This window comes from Canis lupus, chromosome 17 (assembly GCF_011100685.1).
Source record: "Canis lupus familiaris isolate Mischka breed German Shepherd chromosome 17, alternate assembly UU_Cfam_GSD_1.0, whole genome shotgun sequence".
Lineage (NCBI taxonomy): Eukaryota > Metazoa > Chordata > Mammalia > Carnivora > Canidae > Canis > Canis lupus.
In genome coordinates, this window is record NC_049238.1 from 36,956,099 (window position 1) to 36,976,844 (window position 20,746).

The 20,746-nt window shown below is 42.2% G+C and overlaps 1 protein-coding gene and 1 pseudogene across 2 annotated transcripts in view; both read left to right on the top strand.

Moving 5' to 3' along the window:
* Positions 1 to 20,746, top strand: part of POLR1B (RNA polymerase I subunit B) — a 24,898-nt gene continuing 4,152 nt past the window's right edge. The window contains exons 1-13 of one of the 2 annotated variants that reach the window (XM_038561477.1): positions 1 to 256; positions 2,812 to 2,979; positions 3,233 to 3,379; positions 4,729 to 4,861; positions 6,517 to 6,653; positions 7,428 to 7,651; positions 8,426 to 8,597; positions 10,864 to 11,035; positions 11,924 to 12,205; positions 13,091 to 13,224; positions 15,069 to 15,239; positions 16,086 to 16,242; positions 19,024 to 19,220. In XM_038561477.1, coding sequence (XP_038417405.1) covers positions 80 to 256; positions 2,812 to 2,979; positions 3,233 to 3,379; positions 4,729 to 4,861; positions 6,517 to 6,653; positions 7,428 to 7,651; positions 8,426 to 8,597; positions 10,864 to 11,035; positions 11,924 to 12,205; positions 13,091 to 13,224; positions 15,069 to 15,239; positions 16,086 to 16,242; positions 19,024 to 19,220 — 2,271 coding nt within the window. In that variant the 5' untranslated portion in view covers positions 1 to 79. The remainder of the gene's footprint in view (positions 257 to 2,811; positions 2,980 to 3,232; positions 3,380 to 4,728; positions 4,862 to 6,516; positions 6,654 to 7,427; positions 7,652 to 8,425; positions 8,598 to 10,863; positions 11,036 to 11,923; positions 12,206 to 13,090; positions 13,225 to 15,068; positions 15,240 to 16,085; positions 16,243 to 19,023; positions 19,221 to 20,746) is intronic. The other variant, XM_038561478.1, reaches the window with a different exon arrangement.
* On the top strand, positions 19,592 to 20,713 carry LOC100856323 (annotated as a pseudogene).

Below are 20,746 nucleotides of genomic sequence, written 5' to 3' on the forward strand. Positions count from 1 at the left end.
GCCGTGGGCCCCGAAGTGCCCGTCCTTCCGGCGGCGCGTGTGGAGCGGGCCTCGGCTCCCCGTGTGTGCAGGCGGACGCATGGATGCCCCCGGCCGGTGGCAGAATCTGCCCAGCGGGCCTAGCCTAAAGCACTTGACTGACCCGTCTTACGGAATCCCGCAGGAGCAGCAAAAGCCAGCGTTGCAGGAACTGACACGGGCGCACGTCGAGTCCTTCAACTACGCGGTCCGCGAGGGGCTCAGCCACGCGGTGCAGGTGAGCGCGGGGTCCTCGCGGGCTCGTCGGCTCTGCGTTCTCCAGCGCCGCTGGGTCCTGCGCCTTCCGCGAGGAGGCGAAGCCCCGGGCGGGGCGGGAGGGGAGGCTGCGCGTGTTGCGCCCGGGGTCGGCGGGGTGGGGGTAGGATCAGGATCCAGGAGGCGGGGGAGGCGGGGGCGAGCGGGGCCTGGGCGGAGTGGGGCAGGGGTCCCGGAGAGATGCTGGGCGGTCACAGTGCACTCCTGGATCGCGCCAGGCTCCGCGCGGGGCCCGGGCGTGGAGTGGCGTGGACTAGGGGAATACTGGGTGAACCTGTGGCTGCGGGATTTCTCTGTGACTCGAACGGTGGTGTTTTGTAGGCCGGGTTTCAGCGGCGTGCGGTGAGAGTGAGGAAGTGCCCCGTGGTGGTGGGCTTCCCAGGCATTCACCACGCACAGACTTTCACATCCCTGGGAGATTTACTTCTCTGAAACTTACCTGAAGAGATTCTCTCTCTCTCTCTTTTTTTAAATTTTATTTATTTATTCATGAGACACACACACACACACACACACACACACACAGGCAGAGACACAGGCAAAGGGAGAAGCAGGCTCCAACGCAGGGAGCCCGATGTGGGACTCGCTCCTGGGAGTCCAGGAACACGCCCTGGGCTGAAGGCAGATGCTCAACCGCTGAGCCCCCCAGGCGTCCCTCGTGATACATTGTTTCTATCTATGTATGTATGTATGTTCAATTTGCCAACATATAGAATATCATCCAGTGCTCATCCCGTCAAGTGCCCCCCTCAGTGCCCGTCACCCAGTCACCCCCACCCCCTGTCCACCTCCCTTTCTACCACCCCTTGTTCGTTTGCCAGGGTTAGGAGTCTCTCATGATACATTGTTTCCATTGAAGTGCATGCAGAAAGTGTAGTCACATGGATCAAGGTGCTGCACCCTAGCTGGTACCATAATACTCTGTGAAAATATTGTTACATAAAACACAGTCAAGTAAATGACTACCATTTATAAAGTCAAGGGAAGAGTAGCATTTGTCATTTTTGTTTATTTAGAGTTTTGCCCAATTCGGAGGGGGGAGGGTGGATTCCTTCATTCTGTGAGTCCAAATTGATGCCTCACAGGCGGCTTTTCAGAATTACGGTCAATTCTCATTATTCAGGAATTCATGTTTGTGAATTGCCTACTGGCTAAAATTTATTTGTAACCCCCAAATCAATACTCAGCAACATGTGCAGAATGGTGAAAAATTTGAATTGCCCAATGTGCATGGTCCCAACTGAAGTCCAAGAAGGTGATGCTCTGCTTTCCTGTTTCAAGCTCTCATACTAATAAGTATCCTTTTTGAAGTCTGTCCAGTTTTTCTTGTTCTGGTGCTTTTTGTTGGTGATTTAACTGTTTAACATTGCTCTCAAGCACAGTGCTAAAGTGCTGTCTAGTGTTCTAAATGTAGAAAGGCTGTGATGTACCCCTTAAGAGAAAATTTGTGTGAGATAACCTTTGTTCAGTCATGAGTTAGTGCTGTTGGTTCTGAGTTCAGTGTTAATGAATCAACAATATGAATTAAATAAAGTGTCCTTCAAACAGGGTTATGTACTGATCAGTTGACAAAGTGTGATCAGAGACTCACAGGAACCTAACTTTGTATTTCCCCTAAGAACAGTGGTTCAGTATTCACTAATTCAGTGTTCATGACTCCTTTATAGACCGTAACCGTCTCAAGTAATGTGATTGTTTTGAGATATAGATAGTGCAGCTGTGGCTTGAGAAAGTGAATCTTCTCCCTTTTAGAAATTAATGCTTCATCCTTAAATAGGGTATAGATTAAAAAAATTTTATAGAATATTAAACTTATAACAATGACAGCTTTAGATAAAATTTTAAAATTTAGAAAAGGTCAATTGAACTGACAAGAGGGGGAGAACCTTCTTTATATTCTTGGCACCATTTCTGGCATTCTTGTTCTAACGCTAAGGCTAGGAGGTTGTTCATAGTTAACCTGTAGGGGAGCTCAGTGATGCCCCTTCCTCTGAACAATAGAGCTTCCCCCAGGGAGTAGGGCAGAGAAGAAATGGTTAGGAATGGGAAGAATCACCAGGGCCACTACCCACATGGCTCTGGCTGCAGTGCGAAGCCACTGTGGAATGAAATGTACAAATATCAAAGAATGGCATTAGAGTGTCTGCTCCTAAATCGGGAGGATGTTTCCGTATGCTTGCCTGTTAGCAGCAGTCCCATTTGTCTTGCTATGTTCTTAGCAGACACCAGGTATAATAGAGAAGGCAGGCACTTTGAACAGCTTTGTTCTAGACACAACTGTACTCCAGAGCCTACCACGAATTTGACGTGCATTAGACACTTATAATCTGAATTAGCGTGCTAGAGTTTTAGGGACTTAGGGGATGAGTAGAATAGATGTAGCTTTAACCATCTTCTTAGATATGTCACATTTAGCATTATGGGCATCAGTGCTTGTAGAACGTGTGGGGTTTGGAAGACTCTTAGAGAAATGAGCCTTAGAAATGCAAGCAGTTGATAGTGTGAATTGTCTTTCAGGCTATACCTCCCTTTGAATTTGCTTTCAAAGATGAGCGGATCTCTCTTACTATTGTGGATGCTGTCATCAGTCCACCCATGGTTCCAAAAGGGAACATCTGCAAAGAGCTCAACATTTATCCAGCAGAATGCCGGGGCCGGAGGAGTACCTACCGTGGCAAGTTGACAGTGAGTACATGTGACAGTGCGTGACTCTCAGACTGTACATTTTTGAGAAAAAGGCTGATGCCTAATAAAATTTATACCAGATTTCTGCTTTCTTAGTACTGCCATCTAAGAGACCCTGTCTTCTATATCTGAAGCATAAAATCATTCACTTTATGGTTTTCTTCCTTATTCTTTTAAAATTCTTGTTCTTATAGATCCAGGTAATTTCTTTCCATTAATTTTTTTTTTCCCTCTCTCTCTCATTTTTATTTAGGCTGACATCAGCTGGGCAGTGAATGGAATCTCAAAAGGAATCATTAAACAGTTTCTTGGTTACATTCCCATCATGGTGAAGTCTAAGCTCTGCAACTTACACAGTCTTCCCCCCAAAGCCCTCATTGAGCACCATGAAGAAGTAGAGGTAACTTATAGCCAGTATGCTTCAAGGCCAGGTGATGATAGAAAAGGCTTGGGTTGGGAGTGAGAAGATAACGACACTTGTCAGTTGGAGTCAGTTTTCCTTTCTGTGCTTCAATTTCTGGTTAGGTAAATGGGTCTTACTACCATGTGTGCATCCTGTGTAGGGCTCAGAATGAGTCTCAACAAGGGAGTGTATAAAAAGTGGCCACACAATTAGAGAACATTATTATGGAGAAAGAATTGATTTTTCCCGAATTTTCTGTAAAATACACATTTAGAGATGTCTGCTTTACCAGCATTAAGATTCTGTGAACATACTAAATGCTTCCCATACCTTCCCTTCAGCATCTTTTTCAGCTGCATTATGTGGTTTTGCAGTATTGAGTTGAAGTGATCACGGAGAGAGACTGTGTTACGTCTCGGGATGAGGGTTATGGTGTCAGATGGGTTTGACACCAAACTGCTCTACTTGCCAGTTACATGGTTTGGGGCATGTTCCATCTTTCTGAGCCTAAGTTTCCTCTGTGGGGCATAACAACTGTGCCACTCGTTATTATGAGGATTAAATGGAATGGTGACATAGAACTTATACCTGCTTCATAGTGGGCAATCAGTGTGTAGTAGCATTTTATTTATTACAGAAGTGTGATACTAGAGGTATTAAGAATATTTTCCTCTTTAGCTCATCTGAATTTCTGGTTTCCAAAGTTTTTACACAAAGGTTTTAAACTTATTTAGAAAACCTTATTTGCCTGGAAGGAAAATGGCTATTGTTTTCATGTCTTTAGAGTAAAGTTTTTTTGGTTTTGTTTTGTTTTTTAAATATCATTTGAAGATGGGGCACCTGGGTATCTTAGTCAGTTAAACATCTGCCTTCAGCTCAGGTCATGACCCCAGGGTTGTGGGATCAAGCCTCTCATCAGGCTCCCTGCTTGGGAGGGAGTCAGCTTCTCCCTCTGTCTCCCCTCTCTGCTCTTGCTCGCTCTCTCTTGCTCTTGTCTCATAAATAAATAAATAAATAGATAGATAAATAAGTAAAATCTTTAAATAAATATCATTTGAAGACAAATCATTTTAGGGGACAAAAGGGCAAGTTAGGTCAAGTTTGTCCAGTGGAAGAGAGTACCCTGATTTTCTTCCATACTTTTCTCCCAGGTCCCTGGAACCTTTCTAATGCACTGAAAAAGACTGTTAATTCACAAACTGATAGTTTCCAGATAGTTTCCAAGGGATCCATAGACCCTTTTGCCTCTGTGCCTCTTTTGCACCTTGCACTGCATCTGACAGTTAGCTTCATGTTTACAATGAATGTTTCTTTGTTTAACAAATTATAATTCATATCTTTGGCAGGAAATGGGAGGCTATTTTATAATTAATGGCATTGAAAAAGTCATCCGAATGTTGATTATGCCTCGGAGGAATTTCCCCATTGCAATGATAAGACCAAAATGGAAAACCAGAGGGCCTGGCTATACTCAGTATGGTAAGTTGTAGTGATCTTTGGAATGTTCTCTTAGAAAAGTTTTGTTTTTCTAGTAAGCATTTCTGTGTTAAGATTTTATAGTGGGGGGTGCCTGGGTGGTTCAGTCAGTTAAGCACCTATCTTCAGCTCAGATCATGATCCTAGGGTTCTGGGATCCAGTGCTGTGTTGGGCTCCCCGCTCAGCAGGGACTCTGCTTTTGGCACTCCCCCTGCCTGTGTGCATGCATTTGCGCGCTCTTTCTCTGTCAAATAAATTAATAAATTTTAAAATTTGTTTACGTGAGAGAGCACAAGCAGGAGAGAGAAAAGCAGACTCTGCTGAGCTGGAAACCTGATGTGGGGCTTGATCCCAGGACCTTAAGATCATGACTGAGCCAAAGGCAGCTTAACCAGCTTAACCAGTTGAGCCACCTAGGTGCCAAATAAAATCTTTCCCAAAAAAGGGGGCGGGGGGGTGGGGGCGCCCAGGTGGCTCAGCAGTTTAGCACTGCCTTCAGCCCAGGGTGTGAACCTGGAGACCCGGGATCAAGTCCCACGTCGGGTTCCCTGCATGGAGCCTGCTTCTTCCTGTGCCTGTGCCTGTCTCTCTCTCTCTCTCTCTCTCTCTCTCTCTCTGTCTCTCACGAATAAATAAATAAAATCTTAAAAAAAAAAAAAAAAGGATTTTATAGTGGGAAACCCTTTCTATTATGTATCATTTTGTTCACATTGAAAGAACACGTATATTTATGATACTACATATGAAGATGAAGGTTGGCCTGACTGAGAGGTAGGTTTGGGCCTCAAAAGTCTTCTGGTGCAGACTACCATGGCATTCTTCTTGGGGTCCTTGGCTGACAGACACCTGACCTCTGAGCACTCTCTGTGACAGTGCCTGGCTTCATAAGACTTTGCATTATTGGGCAACCTTACAATTCAATAATTTATTCTAATCTAAAAATCAGCCTTAAAGATAGACATACATACTGTATCTAGAATAATAGCATCTCAGCAAGTCCAAATGCCTAGTCATTTATTCTTTTGCATCACTGATGCAGAGTGCCTTAGCAATCTTTGTTTAAAGCTGAAACAAACTTAAAATCTAAAATTTTCTTTTTCTCATTTGAACTCTTAGATTATACCATCATCTCCTGACCAGATTCCACAGGGTATGGGGGATATAAAATGCTATATGATCAGATTCTGCAGGATGCTAGCGATATAATGTGTTGTAAGACATGGACCCTGCCCTCTAAGGAAACTTTGAAGTTTGAATCTGTAGCTTCAGTTACTTTGAGTGGTTTTCAACCCAGGGAGATGGTGCACTGTTGGGGACATTTGGCAAGGTTTGGAGACATTTTTGGTTGCCAGTCTTAGCTAACCTTGGTGATTTGGCTTTATTTTTAAGAGAGTAAAGGGACGCCTGGGTGGCTCAGTGGTTGAGCATCTGCCTTTGGCTCAGGGTGTAGTCCTGGAGTTCCAGGATTGAGTCCTGCATTAGACTCCTTGCATGGAGCCTGCTTCTCGCTCTGTGTGTCTGACTTTCTCTTTCTGTGTTTCTCATGAATAAATAAATAAAATCTTAAAAAAAAAAGTAAAAGTAATTCAGAAAAAAAAAGATGATCGAAGCAGTTACGGTATCACTGAGTTTTTTACTTTTTGCTTTGTTTCAACAGGAGTCTCCATGCACTGTGTGAGGGAGGAACATTCTGCTGTCAACATGAACCTTCACTACTTGGAAAATGGCACGGTCATGTTGAACTTTATTTATCGGAAAGAACTCTTTTTTCTTCCTTTGGGATTTGCACTTAAGGTGTGACATAGTGAATATATTTCTTTTGCTATGAAGAGCTTCACTGGAAGTCACATTTGGGGCAGAATGAATATGTTCTCCACAGCGGAGTTCATGCTGTAACAGCTTTGCACTGCTCCATAACAAATTATCCAAAGTTCACTGGCCTAAAGAATCAGTCAACATTTCCCTCTCAGTATTTCTGTGGTCAGAAATTTGGAAGTGGCTGGGGTCAGGGACACATCTGCCTCAAGGTCTCAGGAGGTTGCAGTAAGATGTCAGAGTGGCTGCAGTCATTTAGAAGGCTTGACCAGCAGCCAGAGAATCCACTCCCAAAGTGCTCACTCTTGGCTGGCAAGTCAGTACAGTCTCTTGGCAGGAAGGCTCAGTTCCATTCTGCATGGGCCTCTCCATAGGCTGCTTGAGGCAGCTCTCTTCCCTGAGAGGGTTAGCCAAAAGAGCAAGGCTGACCTGGTCCTTGTTATGACCTGTCCTTGAAAGTCACACATCCACTTCTTCAGCACATGGTCTTGGTCACATGGGCCCATGCTGACTTAGTATGGGAGGAGGCTATATAAGGCTGTGAATACCGGAAGGCAAGGATCATTGGGGCCATCTTGCTATCTTCTTGACATACAAGCCCTGCTTTATTTTGGGGAATTCATTTCGATTCACCAATAGTGGAGTAGTTATTTTTCTTGGATATTAGAAAAATTGAGAATAGTTATCTAACGAGTGAAATCGTTTAGTTACTACCAATTAAAAAGAAAACCTTTTTTTTTTTTTCTGTTCTAGGCACTTGTCAGTTTCTCCGATTATCAGATTTTTCAGGAGCTCATCAAAGGCAAAGAGGAGGACTCTTTCTTTAGAAACTCAGTTTCTCAGATGTTAAGGATCGTAATGGAAGAGGGTTGTTCCACACAAAAACAGGTCCTTAACTATCTAGGTGAACGCTTCAGAGTAAAGCTCAGTCTCCCTGACTGGTATCCAAATGAACAAGCTGCAGAATTTCTGTTTAAGTATGTGTGCTTTTGCTTAAACTGTTTTTTGTGGGGTGGAAGGTGTCAGTGGTAGTTTATATTGATTGTTGTTAGGGCTGGTGAGTCATCTGGGACTCAGAATGGACCTGTGGGTAGGATTCTGGTCTAAGGAAGTGGGGGCTAGCTCTGTTTCTGTGGCCATCCTCACCTTTCTTTTTGTGGTACTTTCATTTTATTTTATTGTACTTTTACACTTTTATTTTGAAACGACTTCAAACTTCCAGAATTGCTGCAAAAATGGTACAGTGGATCTGCCAAAAAAAAATGGTACAGTGGACCCTTACATTCACTAGTTATCTTTTTTACTACATTCACTTTCTTAATTTCTTTGCATGTAGATAAATGTTTTTCTTTCTGCAGCATTTTAAAGTTTTGGGCATCATGTCCCTTTATTTCCCCAAGGCAAGGACTCTGTTATGTAACCACCATATAGTTACTAGTGCCATCCAGTAGGCAGCCACAAGTCCCATACTGAGAACTTGAATGGCCAGTGCAACTGAGAAGCTGAATTCTTAATTTTATTTAATTTTAATTAATGTAAATTAAAATGGCTACATGTTGCTTGTCATGCCGTATTGTCCAGCAGAGCCCTAGATTTTGTGACTACGTACAGTCCTTTTGCTAATGTTGCCAGTAAAGATGAAAATGGTTTTTTGAAAATGAGTAAATAGGAATAAGTAAATAGGAATTGGGAACTTTGATTAGTACTAGTGGCAACTGAATTGTTTTAAGCTTTACTTTTTGTTTTGACAGCCAGTGCATCTGTATCCACTTGAAATCCAATACTGAGAAGTTTTATATGCTTTGTCTCATGACACGGAAACTCTTTGCTTTAGCCAAAGGAGAGTGCATGGAAGACAATCCTGATAGTTTAGTGAACCAAGAAGTCCTCACACCTGGTCAACTCTTCCTTATGTTTCTGAAGGTAAACACCTGCTGCTTTCACCGTGGGTAGTGGTCCTGCTTGCAGAATGGTGAGACAATTTCCAGCAGTAGTGTTTCCTACGTATTTATGATTTGTAGGTGTGGCATTTTACATAGTCTTGCCTTTTCTTTTTCTTTTTTTTTTTTTTTAGTCTTGCCCTTTCTTTTTGTTTGTTTAGCAGTAAGGGAGTTAATCAAAGATCTTAGTTTATATCAAATTCAGAAATTTCTTTAATGCTTCTTAGAGGCTGAGTAAAGACAACATCAAACGTTGGTCATAACATTAATGGTAACATGTTACTGACCTAACGTATGTGATCTCCTTACTTTTGTACCAGCTTTGTTTTAAGCTTCCGAGCCTCTGAATTTGGGACATAATAATCTTCAGGAAGGTACAGGACATTGACATAATCTGAATTACAGGCTTCGTTAGCTATTTCACAGAGTGTTGCAGCAGAGATTGAAGTGTCCTGTGATTTCTGTGCTTGGTTCTGAGGGTTTCTTATTGGGCGGGGGGTGGGGGTGGGGAGCTAGAGATACTACAGAGCTGCCCTTTCTAAGAGCAGATTGGGTGGACGCTGTTCATCATCTTCTGTGGGGTCTCCCCTCCCTGCTCAGCTTTATACGCCTAAACCTTTCACTGGAAAGGCTGGTGAACCTTATAGATGGCTTCTGAGAGGCCTCTCTCACTTCTCTAGCACTGTTGTGTGTAGGCCTTACATAGAACAAGTCCCAGTCATTCAAATTGCTTTTCTAAATCTAAAAGGTGCTAGAACACACACACACACAAAAAAAACACGAATTGGCAGGACAACCTGACCTGCCCTGACATGATGCTATTTATAATTTTTATTGATTCTACTTAGTGTGACAGTTTGTGTGTTTCACTGTAGAAATGTGTTTGATTACAAGCCAGTGCCTCAGTCTTCATAATACATGTTGGGTTTATGCACCTGCTACCTTTCTAAACTCTGGGGAATTCTTAATACTGAAATACATTTGGCCTAAGCAATCCTCTAATGCCCTGCTTCATGAAGAAAAGTTTGTTGTGAGGATTAAATAAATATGCAAAGTACCATTTTACAGTATGCATCCAAGAACTACTAGCTGCTTGCCCTTGCAGGTTAACAACAAAGTGGCAGTAGGCAGAGAGAGTAAGCTCCTCATTCTTCCCACCGCCTCCTGTCTTGGGTTACAGAACTGCTTCCGGTATCTCTGACCCTCAGTTCTGTGGCTTTCTTTTTCTCTTCTCTTCTCTTCTCTTCTCTTCTCTTCTCTTCTCTTCTCTTCTCTTCTCTTCTCTTCTCTTCTCTTCTCTTCTCTTCTCTTCTCTTCTCTTCCCTTCCCTCCCCTCCCCTCCCCTCCCCTCCCCTCCCCTCCCCTCCTCTTCCCTTTTCCATTTTGTTTTAGATTTATAGGAGAAGAAAACATCAGTCTTTCCTATGATCTTGTCAACTATCTTGTATGTTGGGTGTCATTTGAGATACTGAGCTCTTCCTAGTTGATTTTATTGTTAGGACAGCGGGCTGCTGCTGCTTGGTCTCAAAGCTTTGTTGCCTGTCTCCGGTAGAAGCTGTTTTGACTGCTTGATTAAGAGCATTTTAATGAAAAACTTTTCTAAAACCAAAGCAAACCGTTTTGATTCTTTCCATTTGTGTCAATAATCTTGATAGGAGCAACTTTGCCCCACTCCAAGGGATATTTGACGATGCTTGGAGACATTTTCGGTTGTCACAGCTTGGGGGGATGCTTTTGGCATCCAGTGGTTAAGGGCCAGGGATGCTGCTAGACATCCTACATGCATGCAGGGTGCCTCTGCACAAAGAACTATTCCAGCCAAAATGTTGATAGTGCCAAGGTTGAGAAACTGATCTACAGGAATTTGTAGCTTCTGTCTTAAGAATGCCTAACCTAAGGGCAGCCTGGGTGGCTCAGTGGTTTAGTGCCACCTTCAGCCCAGGGCATGATCCTGGAGTCCCAGGATTGAGTCCCATGTCAGGCTCCCTGCATGGAGCCTGCTTCTCCCTCTTCCTAGGTCTCTGTCTCCTTTTCTGTCTGTCTCATGAATAAATAAATAAAATCTTTAAAAAAAAAAAAAAAGCCTAACCTATAATAGTGCATCGAAAGGCTGGTTTTCAGGGTTATAGGCCACATGTTTTCCATGTCAAATGTATACGTTGTGGGCCTTTGTTGTGGGTATATAGATTACGTAGGAGTAAATACAAAAAGCAAATAATCTGAATATAATAGTTTAAATTTTATTTCAGGAAAAAATGGAATCTTGGTTAGTGTCTATTAAAATAGCTCTAGATAAGAGGTCTCAGAAGACAAATGTGTCCATAAACACTGAAAATTTGATGAGGATTTTTAATCTGGGAACAGACCTTACAAAACCATTTGAATATCTTCTTGCTACTGGGAATCTGCGTTCTAAAACAGGTAAAATAAAACAGATTGGCTTCATTTTAAGTTAAATCTTAATTGCTCAGTATTGGTTCTCTTTAAAAGTGAACTTGTCTCTTCGATTTCACGTTGTAAATTTGACAAGTGTGTGTCAGCCTGAAAGGCTTGAGATGAGGCATCCGTAGAGCTTAAATCCATTTCTCATCGTCACATGCATCTCTGTGCCTCCTTCCATAGTACTAACGACAGTGTAATCTGTGAGTGACAGTTACCAGGACAGGCAGTTTGGAAGGGTTGTAGATACATGCCCGTCCCTAAACTAGGTGCATCAGCCAGGCCTGAAAAACTTAAGTGGTCTTTGAGAGCCCAGATATCTGCTGGGGTTTTTTTTGTTTTTTTTTTTTAAAGATTTTATTTATTTATTCATGAGAGACACAGAGAGGCAGAGGGAGAAGCAGGCTCCATGCAGGGAGTCCGATGTGGGACTTGATCCTGGGTCTCCAGGATCAGGCCCTGGGCCAAAGTTCTGAGCCACCAGGGCTGCCCTCTGCTGTTTTTTTTAAACAGATGGTCCCGATACAGATTTTTTTTAGGACTAATAGCTTCTTACATACTCTCCAGTTCCTTCTGATGCATCCCATTTAGTTGCTCGCTGTTTCATGTTCCTTTAATGTTTCCCACAAAGGAGGTAGTAGTAGAGGGGAGAGGGAACCCATGGGGCTTATATAATTTGGGAAATCAAGATTTTGACTGCCTTTTTACTACTAATTTTGTAAACTCTTCCCACTCATCAGAGCTAATAAACTTTATGGTAACTCCGTGGTTTTTAGTGTGCTCTGAGTTTTCTGTCCCCAGAGCCGCAAATTAGAATAGACTTTGTTTTTTAAATTGAACCTGTATTTGAATGATTTTTGTTTTATTAAGGTCTTGGCTTCCTGCAAGATTCTGGACTTTGTGTTGTGGCTGATAAGCTGAACTTCATACGCTATCTCTCCCATTTCCGCTGTGTGCACAGAGGGGCTGATTTTGCCAAGATGAGGACCACCACAGTACGCAGGCTGCTGCCAGAGTCCTGGGGTTTCCTTTGTCCTGTGCACACCCCAGATGGGGAGCCCTGTGGCCTGATGAACCACTTGACCGCTGTGTGCGAGGTTGTCACACAATGTGTGTATACGGCATCTGTTCCCACTTTGCTCTGCAGCTTGGGTATGTTGTGTAAGGTTTGAAACAGTCTTATTTGGGTATGTGGGTTTTAACAGGTACAGACTATTAAGTTAGGCTTTTTGAGGTGCTGAGCAGAGAATTCCTGCAAGAATTGTTTCCTCTTCTACATAGCAGTTGGGCTGGTTCCTTGGCTTTTCTGTAGGTCGGGTGCATTTTTTGAAAATAAGTGAAAGAGAAATTAAATGTTGTAGTTTTGCTCTTTCACATTCTCTCCCTCAAAAGACGTCATAGCATTTGAAATAAAGCAGCATTCAGCATTTAATATTGGAAAAAGCATTTTGAGTCGCTCTCCCTGCATCTGGTGGCTTAACTCCTGGACCTCTAAGTAGGAAAGAAGGTCCTTTTGCAGGAAAACAGTTAAAAAGGTGTTGTTAGTCTGTACCCTGGTGTTAATCAGAGACACAGCCTTTGTTCCTGGGGACTTCTAGCCACTCTCTCTGCTTTGGCTGAATGTCCTGGAATGACCACAAAAGCACTAGTATTAATGCTGCGGTTACAAATACATTTTAGCAAATAGGGCAAATTCACAGGTGTGGAATCCACAAATAATGAGGATTAAATGTAGTTAGTTAGGTTTTGGGGGAAGAGTTAATCTGTTTGTCAAAATGTAGAAGGTATGCAGTGGAAAGCCTCTCTTAGATCCCTGGCCCCCAGCTGCTCTCCCCTCAGATGGACAGAGTCATTCATTTCTTGTGTGTCCTTGTTGAAATGATTTAGAAACACTCAAGCGATACAAAAATGTTCTGGTGTAGAGACAAGATAACTAGATGTCTAAAATGATGAAGTGGCTGTTGAGCCCACCTGGAGGGAGTTTTTAATATAAGAAAGTGTTCAGATGTGAACCTTCTGTTTGTTCCCTTCCACCAGGGGTCACTCCAGTTGATGGAGCTCCACATCGACCCTACAGCGAGTGCTACCCTGTCCTGCTAGATGGCGTCATGGTTGGCTGGGTGGATAAGGAGCTTGCTCCTAGCATTGCAGAGTCTCTCCGACATTTTAAGGTTGAGTCTTTGTGAATTGTTCTATCCCTTCATCTTAAGTCGTCAGTCCTTTTCTGGTTGTTGAGATAGCCCCAGGGCCGTCTAGAGTGGTCAGGGGGTCTGGAGGCCAGAAGCTAATTCCCTAAGTGCCTGCACATTCCCCAGAATTGCAGAATCTTGTCTTGGGCTGACCTCAGAAGTCGGACTCTGGGGCAAATGCTTTGACCTGCATGCATTTTTTTTTTTTTTTTTTTTTTTTTTTTTTTTTTTTTTTTGGTAGTTTCACCGAGGCCCTAGTCTAAGAAATCTAAGAAATCTTAACTTTTTTTGTTTTGAAAATACTAATGGTGGGGTCCCTGGGTGGCTCAGTGGTTGAGTGTCTACCTTTGGCTCAGGTCATGATCCTGGGGTCCTAGGATCGAGTTTCTGTATCGGGCTCCCCGCATGGAGCCTGCTTCTCCCTCTGCCTATATTTCTGCCTCTTTCTGTGTGTCTCTCGTGAATAAATAAATAAAATCTTAAAAATAAATAAATTTACATAACAGAATTTACCATCATAACCATGTTTAAGAGGTTTTCTACTTCTAATGAGGTCTGTTTGGGTAGCCTGTATTTTACCCATTTTATTTTGATTTCTTGGAGTTGTACAGAGTATACTTATAATTTTAAATTTTAGTTTCAGTAGTTTTTTTGCTGTTGTCATTTCTTACTCAGTACATTTGTCTGCCCCCCCCCCACTCCTTTTTTTCTTGACTAAGTTAAACAAGGGGGATTTGTTGGTTTGTTTTTTTTTTTAAAGTACCAAGAATTTTGATTTGTTGCTTTGAGCCTTTTTCGGTACTGTACCTCATTAAGTTCAGGTTTTATCTTTGTTAACTTGTGGGGGTTTTACGTATGTGTGTTCTGTTTGTTTGGGTTTTTTTTAGCTTTTATGTTAAGAATTTAATCCATCTGTTTTTGTTGATGACTTGTTTAGCTGTGAATCCCCAGAAGTTCTGATATATAGGTCTTGTTATTTTTTTTTCACATTTTTGTAATGTGTGTTTATATTTTACCCTGGAGTTGGTTAGTAGAAGTTTTGTTGTTTTGTTTTTTAATTTCCAGGTAGAAGAGCCTTTTCATTGAGTACAGTTTAAAATAAAACCAGTAATATACTACATTCTAGACATCAGAGGACAAAGTTTTACTTATGCATCCACGTGCACCTTCTTGGTTTACCTTTCCTCTAGGCTCCCCTTTACCAGTTTGCCACATAGTGAGGTACCACCCACCCCCCAGAAAGTAGGGCTTTGGCCAATTCTGGATATGAGGTGAGTAGCATTCTGTGTGGTGATGAGACTGGAAGGGCACAAAGTTATTACTGGCATAACTGATTTAAATTTTTTCTTTAAGATTTTATTTATTTATTTTTTTTAACATTTTTATTTATTTATGATAGTCACAGGGAGAGAGAGAGGCAGAGACATAGGCAGAGGGAGAAGCAGGCTCCATGCACCGGAGAGCCCGACGTGGGATTTGATCCCGGGTCTCCAGGATCGCGCCCTGGGCCAAAGGCAGGCGCCAAACCGCTGCGCCACCCAGGGATCCCAAGATTTTATTTTTTTATTCACGAGAGAGGCAGAGACAGGGAAAGCAGGCTCCATGCAAGGAGCCTGATATGGGACTCGATTCCAGGACCTCCGGGATCACGGTCTGAGCTGAACGCAAATGATCAACCACTGAGCCACCCAGGTGTCCCACTAATTTAATTTCTTGATGCTGCTTTTTATATTTGGCCTCCTTTCCCATTCTACCCACCTCCTAGGTGACAGGAGGATAAATTTGAAACACATCACTTCTTCTTAATTGAACTCTGTTGAAAACAGGTATTAAAAGAAAAAAGAATTCCTCCCTGGATGGAAGTGGCCCTTATCCCTATGACAGGAAAACCAAGTTTATACCCAGGATTGTTCCTGTTTACCACTCCTTGTAGATTGGTACGGCCTGTGCAGAACTTGGAATTAGGCAAAGAAGAACTAATTGGAACTATGGAACAGGTATGTAGAACATTGTGATTGGTGCCTGTATATGCTCCTGTTACAGTACACAACTTTCGGAGACTTAATAACCACTCTTTTTTAAAAGTGTTATCGGGGTACCTGGGTGGCTCAGTCAGTTAAGTGTCCAACTCTTGATTTCTGCTCAGGTCATGATCTCAGGGTCATGGGATCGAACCCTAAGTCGGGCTCTGCACTCAGCAGGAAGTCTGCTTCACATTCTCTCTTTCCCTCTGTCCCTCTGCCTGCTTGCATGAGCACCTGTTTCTCTCTCTCAAAACAACAACAACAACAAAAAAAAAAACCAGAAAACTTCTTTTTATAAAGAAAGTGTTGTTGTTCTTTAATAACAATTGGGCATTTGAAAAAAATCAGAATTTACTTTCTGCCTCCTACCAGAACAAAGCAGTTTTCACATGTTCCTTCACTGTGCTTACATATCGAGAAAGAGAGTTGGTGGTCACATTACCTGCCTTCTCATCCCGCCCAGCTCCTTTGCACCTGACTCTGAGTCAGGTGGTGAGGTGGGAACATTCCATTAGACTTAATATTTGCCTACATCTTTGCAGTTGCAAAACTGTGGGCTTTGTGCTACCTCAAAATGTCTGTCTTCCTGTCCTTCACAGTTGGACCAGGGTAGATTTAGAATGAAATGCATCAGGCAAACAGTATTTCTGACCTGGAAGCTTCTCCGTGCTTCCCAGTGGATCCCATCAGTGTTCATGATATGGAGTGGGAACGTTTGCATTCACATCTTTGAGTCCTAAACTCAGAGGGAGGATGAGTTCATATGTTAGCAGTGAGTTATTCTGTGCCTTGAACTTCCTCACCCTTCCTCTCTTCCAGATCTTCATGAACATTGCCATCTTTGAGGATGAGGTTTTGGCTGGAGTTACCACTCACCAGGAGCTCTTCCCTCACAGCCTGCTGAGTGTGATTGCCAACTTCATCCCCTTCTCCGATCACAACCAGAGTCCCCGAAATATGTATCAGTGCCAGATGGGTAAGATGGAGTGGAGGGTGGTGGGATTCACACAGAAGAAAAGTGCTTATAACTTTTTTATTTTGAAATAATTTCAAATTCAGAGAAATGTTGTGGGCATGGTACAAAGAACTTCTGTAAGCCCTTTATGTAGATTCTGTTAACATGTGCACTGTTTTCCATTTGGAGGTAAATTGCAGACACGATGCCCCTTTATCCCTAAATATTTCATTGTGTATTTCCTAACAGCAAGGATGTCTCCTTACATATAACAAGGGCAAATATTAACATCAGGAAATTGATGTTAATGACATTGATATTGATGTCATTATACTGTTCTATAGTCCTTACTCTGATTTTGATTGATCATCCCCAAAATATGGTTTATGGCAAATTTTTTTCTGTGTAGCACCTAGTCCAGGATCACGCAGTGTATTAGGTGACACATCTCTTTAGTCATTTAATTCTTTTTTTTTTTTTTTTAAGATTTTATTTATTTATTTGACAGAGAACAAGCAGGAGGAGCAGCAGGGAGAGGGAGGAGCAGGTTCCCCCCTGAGCAGGGAGCCTGATGGGGGCTCTATCCCAAAGCTCCAGGATCATGACCTGAGCTGAAGGCAGTCATCTAGACACTCTCTCCTTAGTCTTTTATTTTTATTTTATTATATTTTTTTAAAGATTTATTTATTTATTTATGATAGAGAGAGGCAGAGACACACACAGGCAGAGGGAGGAGCAGGCTCCATGGTGGGAGCCCGACGCAAGACTCGATTCCGGGACTCCAGGATTGCGCCCTGGGCCAAAGGCAGGCGCCAAACCGCTGAGCCACCCAGGGATCCCCTCTTAGTCTTTTAAATTAGATCCTTAGCCTTTGTCATTTTTGATTTTAACATTGTTTAACAAAAATATAGTTTATTTTGTAGAATGTTTATTGATTTGGTTTGTCTGAGATCTTGTAATTTGATTTTGAAGAACACAAGCCCTTGTAGTCACCCACATCTTATCACTTCTGGTGCTCTGCCTACCTAATGATTCAGGTTTCCGTTGAGTGTTGCATCCCTTGAGCCTAAAAAACCTTCCTATAACATTTTTTATAGTAGGTGGCTGGCTACAAATCCTCTTAGGTTTTATTTCTCCAAAAATGTCTCTATTTCATCTTTACTTGGAACTGGATGTATGATTCTGATTTGACAGTTACTTTTTTTTTTTTTTTTTTTTAGCACTTAAGAGATGTTACACGGTCTCTTCTTGGTGTCTAGAAGTCAGTGATTGATTGTATATAATGTGTTATTTTCCCATCCTTAAGATTTTCTCTTTATATCTGGTTTGTAGCTGATTAAGTATGATATGTCTAGATATGATCTTTGTGCTTGCAGTTTACTGATATTCTAAAATCTGTTCTTGTTTTTTTTTTTAATCTGTTTTAAAAGATATCATCAGGGGCACGTGGGTGGCTCAGTTGGTTAAGCATCTGTCTTTGGCTTGGGTCATATCTCAGGGTCCTGGAATGGAACCTCACATTGGGCTCCCTGCTTAGAGGGGAATCTGCTTCTCCCTCTCCCCCTACCCCTCTGCCCTGCTCGTGTTCTGTCTCTGTTGTGTGCATGCTCTCTTTCAAATAAATAAAATCCTTAGGGGAAAAGGAAAAAAAGACTATGGGTTCTATTATGTTCCTCTGAAGAGGATTGGTCTTATCTTTAACTGTTAGGTAGTGGAACAGAGCAGTTGAAGTATGTTCTTCTGGCCTGAGGTGGGCTGCTCAGATCTGTCCCATGCATGCATAGTTCAGTCCACCGAAGATTTGACTCGGTTTATATGCAGAATTTCAGGCTCTTTACTGTTCCTTCCTTTCTAAAATATCCCCTCTTACATTTGAGTTGCTCTTGTGTTCTGAACTCTACTCCTTGGTTCTTCAAGCCAGCAAGACTGTAGGTCTCTAAGTTGTAGCCACTATACTGACTGGACCATCAGGCAAAACATTAAAAACTAAAAAAGCTAGTATTTTCACTCTGTTCCATTTCTTTTGTTCAAGTGTAAATTCGTCTCTAGTACCTGTTAGCTCTTGGTTATTTTCCAGTGGGTTCAGATTTTGTGTGTGTGTGTCTGTGTGTGCATAAGTGGTGATTTTCTGTTTTATATTGTTCTGGATTTTATGTGCTGAGAGTGGTCTTGTAGGAGCAGCATTTTATTACTGGAAACTGGAAGTCTCCTTTTCTGTCTTTTAAAATTCCGCTATGTATGTATGCATATATATATTTAGTCTTAACATTGTTTCAAATCGATACTCTATAATGTAGTACAAAGAAGTCTTACTTCCCTACCCTCTGTACCCCACACCCAGAATTAACAAACACTGGCATTTTGCTGTGTAAGAAAATAATCTAATTCGATAATAGTTACTGTCCCCTTTTCACCCCTTCTCTTCCACTAGTAATACCCTGTAGTTTGTTTATATATATAGATATAGATATCCTTTATAATCTCCTTTTTTATGCTTTTTTTACATAATATACATGTCCCCATAAACTAGGTATAGAATTGTCTGGGATGTGTTACAAATGTACATAAATCATACATTAAATGACATTCTGTGCTTTTTTTTTCCCCACTCAGCATTGTTTTCATGGTCTGATTACATAGATACATGTGATTCTGCTTCATTTTCATGCTGTGTATTGATTTATTCATTGCTCTGTGATGTATATTTTATTGTTTCCAATTTTATATATGACCTTTATAATCAAGGGGAAAAAAAGAAGATGCTACAGGCTTGGTTTTTTTTTTTTTTTTTTCCCTTTGTAGGGAAGCAAACTATGGGCTTTCCACTTCTCACCTACCAAGCCCGATCAGATAATAAACTGTATCGTCTTCAGACCCCACAAAGCCCTTTAGTGAGACCATACATGTATGATTATTATGACATGGATAACTATCCAATTGGGACAAATGCCATCGTTGCTGTTATTTCTTACACTGGGTATGATATGGAAGATGCCATGGTAAGTTCTACTAAGAGATGTAGTTCCATTCCTTTTAATTTTTAACTTTTTCATTTACTGTTTTTCTGTATCCCTGCACATGAGTATTCTGTTAAATGATTAGTTCCTAGTCTCCATTGAAAGTGGTAAGCCCTGAGGAATATTCACTAAATATTCAGATATGCATATATTGTGCATATTTGAGTGCATAGTATGAGTAGATGTTGAATGAATGTAGTTTTGGATATATCTACCTTTTATATTCATTATGCATGATTAGGCTTTAAGCCCTTTATAAGTGGGTTTTGTTTTTTATTTTTAAAAAAAGATTTATTTATGAATTTATTCATGAGAAACACACAGAGAGAGGCAGAGACATGGGCAGAGGGAGAAGCAGGCTCCCCGCAGGGAGCCTGATGAAAGGAATCGATCCTAGGACCCTGGGACCATGACCTGAGCCAACGGCTCAACCACTCAACCACTGAGCCACCCAGGCGCCCCTATCAGTGGGTTTTAATAGTATAGAAAGCTTGGAAAATTTGGAGGTTTTTTTTTTTTTTTTTTTTTTAAGATTTTATTTATTTATGGTGAAGACGCTTGACCACTGTCCCAGGATGGTGACACCTGTGGCCATCACTCTTTCTGTAACCCTGAAGTGAATTGAGGCTGGCAACCCCACATCATGTCGATGCTGAACCGAGCGACTCAGGCCCTCAGGAAGCCCGAGGCCAGAGGCATGATCCGGACCATCATGCGGGCAGGCCAGGCCACATCTGGGCCTCCATTAGGTCCCATCCTGGGTCAGAGAGGTGTTTCCATCAACCAGTTCTGTGCAAGGAGTTCAACAAGAAGACAAAAGACATCAAAGAAGGCATTCCTTTGCCCACAAGATTTTTGTGAAGCCTAATAGGACATTTGAAATCAAATTGGACAGCCCACTGTTTCCTACTTCCTGAAAGCAGCTGCTGGGATTGAGAAGGGGGCCTGGCAGACAGGGAAGGAGGTGGCCAGCCTGGTGACCTTGAAGCATGTGTATGAAATCGCCCAAATTAAAGCTCAGGATGAGGCCTTCGCCCTGCAGGATGTGGTTCACTCTGTCCTCTGTGGTTCACTCCATCATTGGCTCTGCCCATTCCCTGGGCATTCGTGTGGTGAAGGACCTCCATTCAGAAGAGCTGGCAGCTTACCACAAGGAGCAAGCCACATTCTTGGCTGCCCACAAAGAGGCAGATTTGGCAGCCCAGGCAAAAGCTACCAAGAAGTGACCCTGTCCTCCACATGCCAGGATTTTGAAGGGAATGGCTGAAATGGAGGCCAGTTGGAAAAGCTGTACTGAAGGGGTGGAAGGAGGCGACACCAAGCTGATTATTTCCCTGACTTTAAATTATATATTTTTACACATATGACAATATCAAGAAATCAAACTTTAAACATCCTTCTGTCATCAAAAAAAATTTTTTTATTTATTTGAGAAACAGTGTGTGCACACAAGCAAGGAAGGGAGAGGGGCAAAAGGAGAGGGAGAGGCAGGCTTCCTGCTGGGCAAG